General features: G+C 41.8%; 1 protein-coding gene and 1 long non-coding RNA gene across 4 annotated transcripts in view; both read right to left on the reverse strand.

Moving 5' to 3' along the window:
* Positions 1 to 821: 821 nt before the first annotated feature.
* LOC139229204 (uncharacterized) lies at positions 822 to 5,776 on the reverse strand. Of its 2 annotated transcripts, none has more exons than XR_011587686.1 (2): positions 5,696 to 5,776; positions 822 to 1,597 (listed from the first exon to the last, which is right to left on the reverse strand). It is a non-coding gene; the product is annotated as an uncharacterized lncRNA (long non-coding RNA). The 2 variants fall into 2 exon arrangements; XR_011587687.1 differs by having other exon boundaries at positions 822 to 1,145; positions 5,696 to 5,768.
* Positions 5,777 to 8,009: 2,233 nt separating this feature from the next.
* Positions 8,010 to 16,216, reverse strand: part of tmem259 (transmembrane protein 259) — a 78,748-nt gene continuing 70,541 nt past the window's right edge. For both annotated transcript variants that reach the window (XM_070859891.1, XM_070859889.1), the window contains exons 8-11: positions 14,802 to 14,885; positions 12,019 to 12,151; positions 10,668 to 10,767; positions 8,010 to 9,501 (exon numbers count right to left, since the gene is read on the reverse strand). In XM_070859891.1, coding sequence (XP_070715992.1) covers positions 8,734 to 9,501; positions 10,668 to 10,767; positions 12,019 to 12,151; positions 14,802 to 14,885 — 1,085 coding nt within the window. In that variant the 3' untranslated portion in view covers positions 8,010 to 8,733. The remainder of the gene's footprint in view (positions 9,502 to 10,667; positions 10,768 to 12,018; positions 12,152 to 14,801; positions 14,886 to 16,216) is intronic.

Here is a 16,216-nt window from a genome sequence, read left to right on the forward strand (position 1 = left end):
TATCTGCTCTTTTAGCAAATATTCTAGAATCTATCCAACCACTGATGTTAAGCTAACAAATGAAAGAGATTTGTTTTTAGAGCCATATCACATTACAGCCATAAGATATTCCAACAGTGCTGTCTTAACATTTACTGTCTCAAAATCTGAATCCATTTGGATGTCACTGCAGCATCTCACCCTGCAGGAGAGCGCCCTCTGGTGCCACTTTGTGAAATTGCCTGGGACATCAGAGCCTCTTGTCTAAACCTGAAAACTATTGTGGAATCGGCTGCACAATATGCTCCTTTTAAGCATTTTATCTTTCTCATTCTGAAAACAGTCACAGCCCTAATTATATTCAGCATATCGAGAGAGCAGTTCGTACTCTTATTATATATTCATCTTAATTTATCTGTCATTGAGTTTTTCCTTAGTTATTCTAAAATGTTTTGGGTAATAATAAAGGTATGTTTTTCTTCCGGAATCGAGAATCTACCATACTAAACCTCTCCCACCCCCCAATAGACATTTTTTTTTTGGGGGGTGGGGGGGTGTTCCCGAACAAGAATCCAGGTTTGAAACTGTTATTAGCTGTGGAAAAGACTGAGATTAAGTTAGAGGCTGAGGATTCAGGTTACCAACACTTACTCGATAGGAGACAGGGAAGGGGGGAAATATCTCATTCCACTCAAGGCAGCCACATGGAGCAATTCTTCCACCTCCAGTCAACCAGATTGTTAGAAAAAATTGTCTTTGTGCTACAGACTTTCAAATAACATTAATGATTGGCTTCCTCCATTTATATTCCCCATTATTTAAAATGAACAGCCTTTGAGTCATTTGTCACTCTTTGAATATACTTTTATTTTCCATTCTACACAACTCACTGTTCCAACAATTTAATAATTTTTGACAATTATTTTCCTTTGCCACACAATACAACCGCCAGCAACAGGCCCGGAACCAAGACTAGATCAATTTATTTAATGCTTCATTGAGATATCTCAATCTTGAACTCAATCATTCAGATGGCTCCAGAATACAAGATCTGCAAACCAAGAAAGGGAGGGAAATGGCAGAGAGACAGTCATGTGGATCTCAATAGTGTAAGTAATGATCTTCAACCATCCCCACAATTTCCCCCTGTGGACGAGAGGGCTTTCCTATAACATAATGTAGAGAACAAATTACATTCAGAGAATCAGAATGATCATACAGAACCAGAGAGGTTTACAACACAGGAGACTATTCCATCGTGTCTGTGCTGGCAATTGTCTAGATTAATCCAAAAAGGTCAAACCAATTCCTGCTGCACCTGGGCCCACAGCACAAAGCCGTCCCGAATTCAGCACTAACTTAGTAATTTTCTTAAAAGGCCATAGGATAACTGCTCTGGGAAATGGAAAAATGGCACATTGTCTGGGGTTGGGACTAAAGTTAATTGTTGGAATGATGTGGAAGCTTTGCCATGTATTGGGCCCGTACTGTATCTGACCTGGGAACTTTGCACCTGTACATCACCTTGGAGCTTTTCGTGCTGACAATGGTGCCGGAAATTGGAGTGTTCCATTCCTCAATGGTAACATCTTTCAACCAGGTGAGCAGAGAACTCATTCTGGAGGGAGGGAAGAAATAATAATCAGATTGTATAAATGCTATCTTAGACTGCTCTCACTATTGTGCTAGCTTGGTTTGGTTGGTAACATTCCTGTCTCCAGGAAGTCAGAAGGTTGTGCATTTGAAGCTTACTTCAAGATTTGAGCACACAATCTAGGCTGACAGTCCAGTGCAGTTTGGAGGGAGTACTGCATTATTAGCAGAGCCATCTTTTGGATGAGATGTTAAACCAAGGGCCTATTTGCCTGCTCCAGGATTTTAAGAACATAAGAGTTAGGAGCAGTCCATTCGGACCCTCGAGCCTGTTCCATCATTCAATTAGATCATGGCTAATCCTCTACCTCAACTCCACTTTCCTGCACTTTCCGCATATCCCTAGATTCTCTTAATATCCAAAAATCTATCGATCTCTGTCTTGAATATACTCAAAGACTGAGCCTCCACAGCTTCTGGGTAGAGAATTTCAGAGTTTCTCCTCATGTCAGTCTTAAATGGCCGACCCCTTATTCTGAGACTCTGACCCCCGCTTCTAGACTCCTCAGCCAGAGGAAACATTCTCCCTGCATCTACCGTGTCAAGCCCTGGAAGTTTTAGGTGGGTGTTGAAGATCCCTGGTACTATTGGGAAAAGTAGGGGGCTGAAATTGCCCCTCTGCTTAAGGCCTGTTATCACTGCAAATCGGCAGCCAAGCTGCGGAGTGGTCGACGACTTCTCATGGAATGGCCGCTGATAGCCCAATTGCCCTCAGAGTTACCCGGAGGTGCCCCGATTTCCCCCCCCACCCCCCAATCCATGGTAAGTGCATCATCACCATGCGCACCACCGATCTATCCCCCCCCTCCGACGGAGACATTCCCTTCTGAAAATCTTCGGCCCGCCCGACGGTGCCAAAACTTGTTTTTTTCCCAGTGGTCTAGTAAGGCAACGGCAGTGCAGCTTCCCTTAAAGGGGAGGACGCACTGCCACTGCCGCCTTGTTTTTATTTGTCGGCCGACAATTATGCCCCCGCGGGTTCGGCTGGGCCACCAACAGGCAGCCTGGCACCCCCTGTTGGGTGCCAGGCCACTGGCCCGGTCGAAACCCTTCCTGGTGGCCTAGTGGACCGAAGTTTTAAAATTGCAAAGGCTCTCCCCTTTAAGTGAAGGGGAGAGCCTTGGTGACGCGGCGCCGCACGGCAGTCAATCCACACTGCCCCCAACTTCTGCCCTTCAGGTGTTGCCATCGCCGCGTATCCGCCCCTCTCATGTAGTCACCGCCCCCATTAAGAGCGACTTCCGGATCCCAATTTAAAAAAAGCAAGAGCGGAATTTCGCTCGAGGCGACCTCAACCACAGCTGCGGTAAAAAACCATTGAAACAGAGTGCGTGCGCCCCGTTTTGGGCAGGGGGGACATTTCTACCCCCAAGAGTTCTCCTGATGTCCTACAACACTCCTCTATGAACAAACTTCACCAAAAATATTAACTGGTCATTTATCTCAATGCAGTTTTGGGAGATCTTGCCAGGTGCAAAATGGCAGCTACATTTACCTACAACAGTCACTGTTACTGTTAAGCAAAGGATTTTGAGAAGTCTCTGGGAGAGGTGCGATATTAGACAGTGAGGACTGAATTAATTGTCAAGTGCTTAGGAACAGGAAGAGAGTGCACTGTATATCTTTTTTGGGAAGGGAAAAAACTATTATTCTCCACAGTTCATAGTTGACCATGTTTAGAATAGACTGCAATTTGATTGAGGCATTCAAAAATGAAATGGCCATTCTACACATGGTTCAGCCTAGAGAGTGTTGGCAATCTTGGAGCACCTGTCAACCCTGATATCCTAACACTGTCCACCCAGATACACTTCCCAGCAGGGGTCACTGGCTAGCAACCAGGAGTGGGAACAATGGACGCTTCCCCCTGTCCCAGGCTTAGAGGTGCTGAGACCAATTGTACCCCCTATAGCTGACCAGTTCTAAACACAAATCCAAAGGTAGCAACTCATCCTCTGTGAAGATTGCAATTGATTTCAATGATGTACAACAATTGCATGATGTTGATCTTAATAAATTGTGCAAAATTAAATTTATTTCAAGGCATAGTTTATATGGCACCAGTCCAAGTATGGATTAACCTCATAGAGGTAGTTCACAGCTCAGCAGGCAGAGCAGTGGGATGTTCAGAAATCACAGAAAAGCATATTTTACCTTCAATAGGAGTATACGGGCCACCATAGATTCACAATGGGTTAGTTTGCTTTGCACAAATGGCTATGAATTGAGTGGTTAAATAGAAATGCAAAATCACACGTTTTTGTGGATTCTGACATTGTACCCAATTGACAGTTTTCATGGAATGTGTGTGTCTGGGGGAAGGGGGGGTTGTATATTAAACTGTTTCAAAGGGCAACTAAATTGATAGCTGGGACTAGGCACCTGATTTATGCAGAGGCTGGGAATGTTTATAATGAGGAGGCTCGGCTCAGGGTGATCCTATTCAAGATTCAAGTGGTAATTACAAAATAATCAGTATGCTCATCATAGTCAAAGACTAAGAGGACTTGCTTTAAATGTGGAAGAGGGGCATGACATTTTTTTTTATTATTGTTAACTAGTTTACAGAGGTGACGGAGAGGAATTGACAGAATGCAGTCTTGAATTTACTGATACAGCCTTGATTAAGTAGAACTTGTATTTATACAGCGCCTTTAACATAGTAAAATGCCCCAAGGTGCTTCAAAGGAGTGTTAACAAACACAATTTGACACTGAGCTACATAAGGAGATAGTTGGGCAAAGGACCAAAAGCTTGATCAGAGGTAGGTTTTAAGGAGCGTCTTAAAAAGGAGGTAGAGGGGTTTGTGGAGAGAATTCCAGAGCTTAGGGTCTACACAGCTGAAGGCACAGCCGCCAATGGTGGAGTGGAGGCCAGAATTACATGAGCGCAGATATCTTGGGAGGAGGTTACAGGGATAGGGAGGATTTGAAAACAAGGATGAGAATTTTAAAATTGAGGCATTGGTTAACTGGAAGTCAATGTAGTTCAGCGAGCACAGGGAAGATGGGAGAACAGGACTTGGTGCGAGGTAGGATACGGGATGACAACGTGGGAAACTGGTCAGGAGTGTGTTGGAAGTGTCAAGTCTAGAGATAACAAAGGCATGGATGAGGGTTTCAGCAGCAGATGATCAGAGGCAGGGGTGGAGACGAGCGATGTTCCGGAGATGGAAATAGGTGGTCTTCATGATGGCCTTTATGTGGTCAGAAGCTCATCTCTGGGTCAAATAGGAGATCAAAGTAGCGAACAGTTTGGTTCCGCCTCAGACAGTTGCCAGGGAGAGGGATGGAGTCGGTGTCTAGGGAACAGTTTGTGGCAAGGACCGAAGACAGTGGCTTCGGTCTTCCCAATATTCAGTTGGAGGAACTTTCTGTTCGTCCAGTACAGTTCTGACAATTCAGAGACAGTGAAGGGTTCAAGAGATGTGGTAGTGAGGTAGAGCTGGGTGTCAGCAGCGTACATGTGGAAATTGACTCTGTGTTTTCAGATGATGTCGCTGAGAAGCAGTATGTAGACAAGAAATGAGGGCCAAGGACGGATCCTTGGGGATACCAGAGGTTAACGGTGCGCACCTGGAGAAACAGTTCATAAAGAGTGTATGAAAGGGATGGTGGGGTATGGCATTTTCTAGACATTGTGACTGGCCAGATAGACAATGGTCCTTTCTGGTCCTGTATATTCCCACGGCTGCCTGTAAAACACAGCCTATGTTACAGTGTAACATTGGAATAGACACTTCCCAGTGACAGTAACTTTAGGCACAAATTGTACAGGACAGATCAAGTTAAACCAACTGATATTCTAATAATTCAAGGCCACCCCTGGATGCAGCTTGTTTTCCTAGCCTTGGATGTAATCCTTGGAATTATCGGAGTGCTGAACAAAATTATGACCAAAACTGCAACTACCTTGAAATATGTGGAGGTAGAGACCATCTGCAATGGAAGACTGTAAAGCCCCATCGCAATTTCAGTTTCCAATTATGCTTCACAGACAATATACCTTATCGGATAATGTGAAGATTTCCTAACCACATTCACCTGGCACTTTGTCTACTCACCCCAGTAGTGGCAGTTACCCTGGGGTTTTGAAAAGACTTCCGACAGGGTTGAATGAAGCATCTTCCGCAATCACCAGCTTTAAATAAGAACTTGCATTTAGTGACTTAACACGTTTCAAAATCATCCCAAAGTGCTTCACATACAATAAATTATTCTGAAGTGGAACCATTGTATAGACAGATCAGTAAGTTGTCTTGCTCGACTTAAAATGTAATTTCCAACTACCCCCTGCATTCAGACCTCGTAGCCTTTGCTGGGCTTGACTGCCTTTGCCTGTCACTTTTTTTCTCCTCCCTCAGTTCACAGCTAATAAGGCCTGCCAAGCACCACAGAGCCCCCAGCACACTGAGATATTTATTGATTACTGAGATCAGCTAAAAAAATTGCTTATTCTTTAGTCTTTGGGGGAAGCAATTTTCATTCGCATGTTAACAATCTTTTGTCTGGGTGCCATCTTTTATTTTCTAAATTGAAGTGAATACATCTTGCTGTAAAAATCTAAATTTAAAAGTAATACTTTTTCCAAGTCCATTTTGTGCAAATTGGTCAAAAGTCCCAAAACTTAACACTTCTTACAAATGCAAATTATGATGGGACTAGAGAGTTGCTAATATAAAAATCTTTGTTCATGAAGGGAAAGATAAATTAGACTGACAAGTTCAAATGCATAATTCCCTGAAAGTGTGAATGCAGGTAGTTAGCAAAAGGAAAAACAGCAGCATTTTGGTCCTCATAAATAGGGGGATAGAGTACCAGAGCAAAGTAATGATAAATTTCTACAAATAACTTCTTTCCTCCCTCCACCCAAATGAAGACATTTTTATGGTAAAAACACCCAGGAGTGACAGTATTAGTGAAGAGGTTTGTGAAAGTTTGCTGTGTGCGCTATTTTAACACAGGCATTAACCCGCCCAAACAGCTCACACCTATTTTTAAATCGCAAGCAGAGAATTGTCACATGAACACAGAGAGCCTGCAGAAGTTAACGTTGCAAAGCATAATCTCCGTGCTGAAACGTGTGGTAAATAAACTGCTCCCTGCCTGCCCTGCAGCAGTGTTCACAGATTGCTATGTTGCTCCTGGGAGTGCGGCCTGAACCAATTAACTAAAAAGCAGATTGTTGATTTAGCTTTTTATAGCATCTTGGTGAAGCCAGCCAACTATTCAAGAGGTGGCTTTTTTTTTTTAAAACAATTTTTATTGTACCCTTATACATAACATTCAGTTTAATAGCAAGTGACTGCAGAGCAATCCAACCTAAAGTACATTTAATTTAATAAAGTAACAGTGGAAATTTAATAAGTAATCAGAGCACAGAATAGAAAAAAATCCTCAATTGGAACAGACAGTATATGCTTCTTGGCTGTGATCATGTAGGCTCTTGGGCCTGGACATTGTTATTAAAACACAAAGATAATCAGCTGACATCGTTTTCTAATATTAAAATTGGATAGGTATTTGAAAGGGAAGAATACAAAAGGATATGGGGAGGGGGAACAGAGACAGGGCGAGAGGACATTGCTTCTTTGAAGAAACGAGCACCAGCACAAGTACAATGGGCTAAATGGCTTCCTTTGGTGCTATAATTTGTTTATGATATAATTTCAGAAACTGGTATTTGAATACAGTCCTGTCAATGAACTGGAGCTAGGTTGCAATCCATACCCATACTCAATAAAGGCACTTATCATTTGGCTTTAAGAGGCCCATGAGATATGGATTTGAACAGTATCAACAGAAATCCTAGCTAGTTGACAGTATTGACAGTCCCAGAGAAGGCACAAGACTAGCATCGGAAATTGAACTTTTTCCTCCATCAACTGTCTCCTGTCCTTTAAGACACGCACTCCTGCTAAGCTTCAGCTCCGCAGGCACTGGATGACCTCCAACTCCTTACCCAGGGGCCGTTCTTCAAGCGTGATCCAAGTGAGTGATCACCTTCAGGCAGTCCAAGCCCATGGGACGGAATCACAGCCCGGGTGATTTTGTTCTTATCTTATTGACAGCACTATCTCTTCCTGACCTAACGTGCTTAGTCAACAGGAGAGCTGCAGAATTAAATTTCATACCAGTACAGCTGGACTGCTCTTCCGAGCTTAGGGCAGGACACAAGTACTTTACTGATCCCATGCAATGCCTGACCCGAGAATGCTTGATGCAGACACTGGGTGTCCCTTACCTTGACTTCAAAAATCCATCAATAAACAAACAAAAAGAGAATTTGTAGTGCTTTGCTAAAGCTACAGAACATTTTTCATTGTGATGTAATTCACTACACATGGCTCATACATTTTAAAGTAATTCACAAGCACGTTCAGATGTCATTTATTTTAATATATACAGACAGAAACTCTTACATTACATTTAAATACAATATTGCCAACAGAAAAATCAATCGGAATCAGATCCAAATTAGTTAGGTTCAAAGTTTATTAGAAGCTATAGGGAATTTCTGACACTACTACCTTTAAAATCTCTTCTGTATGTAGGCACCAGTTCAAGAAACAAGACTGAAGTCTTTCAGGTAACAAGACCTTGCAGAATAGAATCAATACACATCAACTTATTGCACTGTGGAATCAACTTGCACGTATGCTGCGAGTTCAAAGGAACAAGCCATCTTCTACTGCCATTCAGACACTTGCCTTTTTGTTGGGTACCCAGCTGTGGGTTCGGTTGTTCTCTTTTTTTTGGAGGTCGTCCTCTCACTTTACGGATCGAGAGCGTTTCTTCGTAGCACAAATGTCACGGTAACACACACGGCTGTGCTGAAGATTATGGACACGGTGACTGAATGGAGGAGTTATTGTTCCAATCGAGCTCCTACCATTAATGCTCACTGAACAACATGCTGCTTCCTGCCCTCCATACTCCCGTTTTCTGGAACCAACCGAAAGCACTGGGATATTTTGGTTTTACAAATGAAAACGCTCGATGTAATAGCGATTCCCCCACACACACTCTACGGTACACTTTCTGTGAACTTTGCAAAAGGGTCTTCTGATAACAAATTGCCAGATAGAACAGAAAAAGAGAGTCACGAGGTTCTTGAAACGCTGTGACCGCTTGTCTCTGTTACTGAGCTTTTTGAAACACCAGATTGGCTTCCATGGTCCATTTCTGATTGGTCAAAGCTAGCGTCACTACTACTCAGAGATGGATGCATGTAGGTCTCATTATCTGGTGGGGGAGACATGTCCTGGTGGTCAGTTTTAGTGAGAACTCCCTCTTGGTTCTCAGTTGCATGATAATTTAATGTGCTAAGGTCCACTTCTGTTTGAAGACCACCACTGTGTGAAGAAGACACTGCTTTTTTGTTTTCTTCAGAACTTGTACCCGGTTGGATTTGCTCAATGGCACCAGAATCATTTAAAAGATCCTGGGTATTTGAGCCATCGTTGCTTAATGCCTCAATCATGCTGCTGGAGCCCTCTGTGGATGTATCCCGTTCTGGAGCTGCAATGCCTTCTGATATGATAGCTGCAGTCTCTGCCACCCAGTTAAGATCACCACTTAATGGGGTCACCTCAGAGTTTGCATTCTGCATGCGAACAGGCTGAATGCTGTCTGCCAGGCTGGGAGCGCCACTTGGTTGGGCTGCACCGGAAGCCGCCGCGAGCGGATTGTCTGGGTCTGCGGGGTTCTGCTGCACGCTATCCGTTGAAGTGTTGTTGTTGAGATTGTCCTGGAGTGTTGTTTGGTTGGCCTGCCCAGCCTGTTGGTTCTGTAGCAACATCTCCTGGATGCGAATTTGCTGAAGGATGGCAGGCAGCTCGTAGTGATGGAAGAAGTAGATCATTGAATGCTGGGGGGGGGGGGCAAAAAAAATACCAATTAATGAGTAGGGCCAATGCTAAAGATAACTTGCATTTTACACCAGCTGTCTCTTTAAATAATATACAGACAACAGAACTTGGGAACAAATACAATAAAATGCAAAAGCTCTGTGGGTGAGAGATTGTAACCCTGTTCTTGACTGACACTTAGCCTTGCTTGGCCTCAAAGGCTGAATTTTATCAGCTGTTTAGGCTCCTGTATGAAGCACTGCACATGATGTTTGAGGTTTCTTTACAAAGGCAATTACTGCCTATTTGTAACAAGATGCAGTAAATGTTGATCTCCCTATCTCTTTTGACCTATAATAGGGCTCACTTATCCAATTCTGACAAACAGTTCACATCCAAGTGAAGAATGATTCCTCTTTTCAGATGCCACCTGTGTATTTTCACCATTTTCTGTTTTAATTTATTTTAAGTCTTCAATTTTGCCTCAATCGTCATCTTTATTTAAAAAGTGAGGAAGGGGGCATAGAGCAGAGGAAGAAGCATCCCGCAAACTGCCAGTGCCTGAGAGTAGGCTGACCCAATCTCAAGGGGATGAAGGAAGTTAACAACCACTCAATCTTCAATCCACTGCCCCAACTCCCCACAGTCCCACAACAAATGACTCTCTTCAACCACTGGTTGGATGACTACGGTGCCTCACCAAGTGCGAAATAGACACACATAACTGACCTCAAGATATAAATTTGTACTTACAAACAACTACATGAACAGTGTTGTACGATGACTAAATCAATGGATATTCCTATAAAACTCAAAGAAAAATTCAGTGGTAAAGGCCCTGCCCAGGACAGAAGGTGCAATGGCAGCTCAGCAATTTTCAGATCCAGCAATCTGTGCTGAGTTAGTCAATCTTAGATGGAGCAATAGAAACACTACAATTGGCCTCAGCGATCTGGGGTTGGGATGGTGTGGGTGGGCTTCCGCCAGTGATCACTATTCAGTGACTCCTGCTGGGGTGGGTGTGATGTCTATTTGTCAGATTTAGCAATGACGCTTTCCACATTTACATGGTCCAATACCTCTCACCAGGCTCACAAGTGAAGAACCGTACCCCCAGCAAGAGTCAATGTTTTCAGAAGAGATGGGGAGAAATTTGGAAGAAAAATAAAGAACTCCAAGAATATACCTGTATAAAGAGCCACGACGTTACCAAAGCCAAGCTGCTGTACTGCCCATTGAAACGGTAATGATACGCATAAAAAGCAAAGTGATACAAGTAAAAGAATCTGCAAAAAAACACACATATTCATTCTTAAAAAGTTTCATTGAAGGACACACATTAGCCCTTCAGAGCAAACACAGTGAATCAGCAATCTCCAACAGAGCATATAAAATGCCAGTGATTTTAGATAAATCAAATAAAATATCTCGCGTATACACTTTTTACAGCTCTTTGTATAGTGGTCCGTCGAATCAATCACCTAAACAACTAATAGATTTACTATCCAGGACCCCAGAAGAAATGCATCACTTCTCAGAGTTAAAAAGGTTGGTGACATGGTCTGGACTGAGTGATATCAGCGAGGGTAGGGTAGGGGGGGATTTACAATTACACTGCCTTTTGGTTAGGGAGGGTGAAATCAGCCACAATCCCTGTTCCTCATCACTATCCAGAGACCTCTCCTGTGTAGTGTGTGGATGTTGGATTAGGAAAGGATGGGGATAAGTAGTGATGTTCACCACAAGTAAGCAGCCTGTCAAACTCTCTCATGAATAATGGGCAAGGTATGGAGGACAGCCAGTTTGTTGGAACCATATCCCAAGTAAGGACAGCGCCTTCAAGGAAGAAAAGGGAAATTAAACTCTTGGAGGAATTTAAAAGGTTCCTAATTTAGATCAGGATGGCATAAACAGCATTATAGGCTGTACTAACTTCATGTTAAGACACACTAGAACCATAGAAGTCTAGAGCACAGAAAGCCATTTGGTCCATTGCGTCTGTGCTGGTTCTTTGCTAGAACAATTGAAAATGAATCCCACTGCTCTGTTCCTTCCCCATAGCCTGCGTCGTCTTCTGTTTCAATCAGAGTGGAACTTGAAATGCTGGAACCCATGGCATTCCAGAGCATAGATGTTATTGCTGAGGTTTCTGAACTCTAAGGCCCTGCCAGGCCGTCAGATTTATTGTTTTCCTTTGGGTAGCTGACACTTTTTATGGAAATTATAATAGTGGTTAATGGGAGGTCCAAAACAGAGAAGTTTGAAAATTACTCTGTTAACCTGATGAATTCATACCCTGTCACTCTGTTGTAAAAGCTCTCAATCTCAAAACTGGGAGCTCATGACCTCAACTGTGCAATTGGGGATACGAAACTTCGCACCAAGTTGCCATGAAATGTTCTCAATTTCTCTCTCCTCCAATGAGGGGGGATAAACAAGCAAAACGCAAGGGATAAAAACAAATACATCAAAAATAAAGAGGAACAGTAACATTTTTGAAATCAGAAGTCCAGGCCTTGATCTTGGTTAAAACCCACCTGAGCCAATGTCGTTTGCTAGTGTTAGTGTGACAGCAAATTGCATCGTACTGGTCTGCAAGCCAAACGATTAGAATAATGTAAAAAGCAGTAGTTGTGTCATTGAAGAATTCAGACATTATGGCTTCCATCCCTGGAGGAAGAAAATACAACAAAGAGATGAGGGAAAAGGTAAATCAGCCAAGCTTTCTCATTCAAAATGGTTTATACATTAAAGATTAAAAAGTAAAAGAAAGACTAGAATCAAACCTCTGCAAAATTCCACAATTCCAAGATTTTACTTGCAAAAATTGCAATTGAAAATTTAAAGTAAACAGTAAGCAAAATCAGCAAGACCATGGCCAGGAATACATTATCTGAAATAGAAATACCCCCATAACTTCCATCCCAACTCAAAAGGAATGTAGAACTCAGGACCCATGCATTTTTTTTTAAATGGATGCTTTCTGTCCCCCTGGCTGGCTACAGACTGACCAGCACAGAAAATTCACTTCTACCAAGCCGTGTTTTCATATCCCAAATATAACGTGGCTTTCAGCTGGTTTGTTTTTCATAGGAGTGATTTATTTTGCCAAATACTGTACATTTGGCATTATGAAACCTTCTCCCATTTTAGGGCATTTCAAAGGGACACCAAATTAGCGGGTGGCAATAAAACAGTTTGCCATTTCGTAAAAATTATAATGCAAGTGACCAGTAATTATCTAAAGAGGGTGTGGTATTAAACAGCAACCAGCACCTGTGAAAAGTTATCCCAGCATAAATCAGTGCCTTTCGTAGGTGAAAGGAGAACATTGCCTAAAAAAACACTGGTGACACTAGACTAAGATAATGGATGGGACAGCAAACACAGTGAGGATGAAACACAGCTGTACTTAGAAACCATGAAGAGAGATAATGAGCGACCAAAAAAATAAATTCAAACTGAGGAAGAATGGAATCATTTAAAAAGCAGCTCTGGTGCTCTTGTATGCAAAACAGGGGCATATTCTTTAATAGTTGGGCATATTTTGCACTGGGGCATCTGGGAGTTTTGAGAAGGATTAAACTAGTAAACCGTAAAAGAATCCAGGATAAGGCTACACAATGGCCTTGTGCTCAAACTCTCAGCTTTTAAAATATATACTGTATGGGATGAAAACACACAAGCGTATAAATTTGCCACATTACAGTGATTACATTTCAAAAGTAATTATTTCGATGTGAAATGCTTTGGGACATCCTAAGGATGTGATAAAGTACTATTTAAAAGCAAGTTTTCTTTCTTTTCTAAAATTAGCAAACTCAGCAAGAAATGACTGGTTTCCTTGCTCTTGCCAAGATTTAAAAAATACATAGGATGTTTTGCAGATACCAACGGTATGTAATTCTGACAGGAGGGAATCTTGCTCACTTAAATTCTTCAACAGCCAAATTGCCCACAAAAATACATCTCAAATAAGGGCCCCAAGACTCTGGAAGGGTGCCACCTGAAGCTGATGACAGAGGTGAGTGCAATGCAGTCAGTGATAATATTACAATAGTACCAGAACCCCAATGTGGGCTGCAGGTTCCATGAAAACCTCAATCACTGAAGTCCAAACTTTCCATCTGCATGAACTGGGGTCAATTGAAATTTACAGCACAGGTGGCTGCAGAAAAAGATGCACCCTTGCATTTACATCAATCAGAGCTAAAGCTTCAGTTGAGACAGAATGAGTCTCTGTGGTTAAAGTATCCATCAGTGTTCCTTTTCTGCAGGATTGACTAGATAAAAGATGCATTAGGTTTAGAGGTCTTTACTCCAATTCCAATGTCTACTTTGATACATGCTCCACATACAATAGCTGTCATCCAAATAGAGAAAAGTCACAGAAAAGTGTATGTTCACAGTAATTACACTAGTTCTGTGATCTTCTAAACTTGTGTTATATGTAAAGCTGGACTGAATGCAGATAATTACTGGAAGCATTTCCTCTTCCTTGATTTGTTGCTTGCATGTTTAGTAGTTCCTTAAAGGTAGGCTCTCTATCTACTGAGCTCTGATTTGTTGCTGTTTTATGAATGAGATTTGAGCTAATTCAAATGTGGTACATAACTGACAGGATAGGTAGCTTTTATTATATTAATGGATACTTATCAATTTGCACTAGGATTCATTATTTCCAATGCAATAGTTCATTATATTTTCTGCCACTATCTGTTATTAGGATGAGGGATAGGCTATCATTCTCTGTGTGGGGCTCCTACCGTGACCTGGGTCTCAAACAAAACATTACTGTCTTTCTCTTAGATGCCTGCTGTGTATTTCCAGCATTTTGTTTTATGTCAGACTTCAAGCATTTTCATTTTTTCTTAGCTCTGCAAGATACCAATTACATACCCGATCATATCGATGGTGGGTTCAGGGAATTGTGGGGGGGATAAACTGGCTTGCACCAGCCACACAGTGCACTGTGGTACTGCACCAGTTAAACTGCTTCCCATGTTTCTGAAGACCACACAGTGCACCATTTTACCCAGGTATGTTGACAATTTAAAATAAAAACAGGGAATGCTTGCAATGCGTAAGAGGGTTAGCCAACATCTGAAAGTGAGGTAGTAAAGTATTTTCTGGGACCTTCATCAGAAGAGCTCACACCCAAACTGTTAACCGGTCTTTCTTTCAGGTGAGGGTGAATCAACTGTCACCAATGGAAACTTGTCCTCGGGTATTGCTGGCTATTAAACGTGCAGCTTTCCACATTCATTTCAGATTCAAGAAAAAGTCAACAAAAACTCTACTGAACACAAAACATTCTTACCAACTAGTGCTAGTATCACAGTAAGTAAAGGAGCTGCAGGAAATGCAATTGTCATGTTCATCTCCAGCATCTGTAACAAATCAACTGAAAGAAAAAAGTCTGTTAATTGAAAATACGTCATGCTCCTCTTTCAGGTTTTATTAGACTTTACTGCTCCTTTTAAAATGCAAGTCATTTTGATTCCAATTTGGTCTTGTACAGCACACCTGCAGTTTTGGGTGTATATTCTATGATAAAAATGTAACGTTGAGGTGGAGAACACTTTATATTAGTATTTTCCCTATTCCTACTTTATTATTACCATTATACCCTACAGGCAAGCAAATATAACATTTATACATGTGGGAAAACCACAATAACTTCTATAAATAATATGGGTTGTCAGGTATTATAGGATATACAGCACAGAAACAGGCCATTCGATCCACCAGTCCATGCCGGTGTAAATGCTCCACTTACGCCTCCTCCCATCCTTCCTCATCTAACCATTGGCATAACCCTCTATTCCCTTCTCCCTAATATGCTATCTAGCCTCCCCTTAAATACAGCTATACTATTCACCTCATCTACTCCCCGTGGTAGTGAGTTCCACATTCTCACCACTCTTTGGAAGAAGTTTCTTCTGAATTCTCTATTTGATTTCTTGGTGACTATCTTTTATCGATGGCCTCTAGTTTTGCTCTTCAACCCACAAGTGAAAACACTCTGTGTCTACTCTATTAAAACCTTTCATAATTTTAAAGACCTCTATTAGGTCACACCTCAGCCTTCTCTTTTCAAGTGAGAAAAGACCTAGCCTGTTCATCCTTTCCCGATAGGTATAACCCCACATTGAAAGTCTTTTTTTCACCCTTTCCAGTGTTTCTATATCCCTTTTTCTAATATGGCGACCAGAATTGCACACAGTACTCCAAGTGTGGTCTAACCAAGGTTCGGTACAAGTTTAGCAGAACTTCTTTACTTTTCAATTCTATCCTTTCAGAAATAAACCTTAGTGCTTGGTTTGCTTTTTTATGACCTTATTAGCCTGCATTGCTACTTTTAATGATGTGTATTTGTATTCCCAAATCCCTTTGCTCCATTTAGATTATTTTCTAAGTAACATGAGACCACCTTATTTTTCCTACCAAAGTGCAATACATCACATTTATCTGCATTTCGGCAATTGTGCCCATCCTGCAAGTTTATTACATATTCTTGTAATTTGCTGTAGTCCTCCTCAGTGTTGATTGACTACTCCCCAATTTGGTGTCATCCACACATTTAGAAATTGTGTTTTTGATTCCAAAGTCTAAATCATTAATATAACTTGTGAACAGCATTGGTCCCAGCATGAATCATTGAGGGACCCCACTTTCTACCTTCTGCCACGTTGAATAGCTACTCTTTACCCCTACTCTCTTGCTTTCTGTCTT

The sequence above is a fragment of the Pristiophorus japonicus genome, chromosome 18 (genome assembly GCF_044704955.1).
Source record: "Pristiophorus japonicus isolate sPriJap1 chromosome 18, sPriJap1.hap1, whole genome shotgun sequence".
In the NCBI taxonomy this organism is placed as follows: domain Eukaryota; kingdom Metazoa; phylum Chordata; class Chondrichthyes; family Pristiophoridae; genus Pristiophorus; species Pristiophorus japonicus.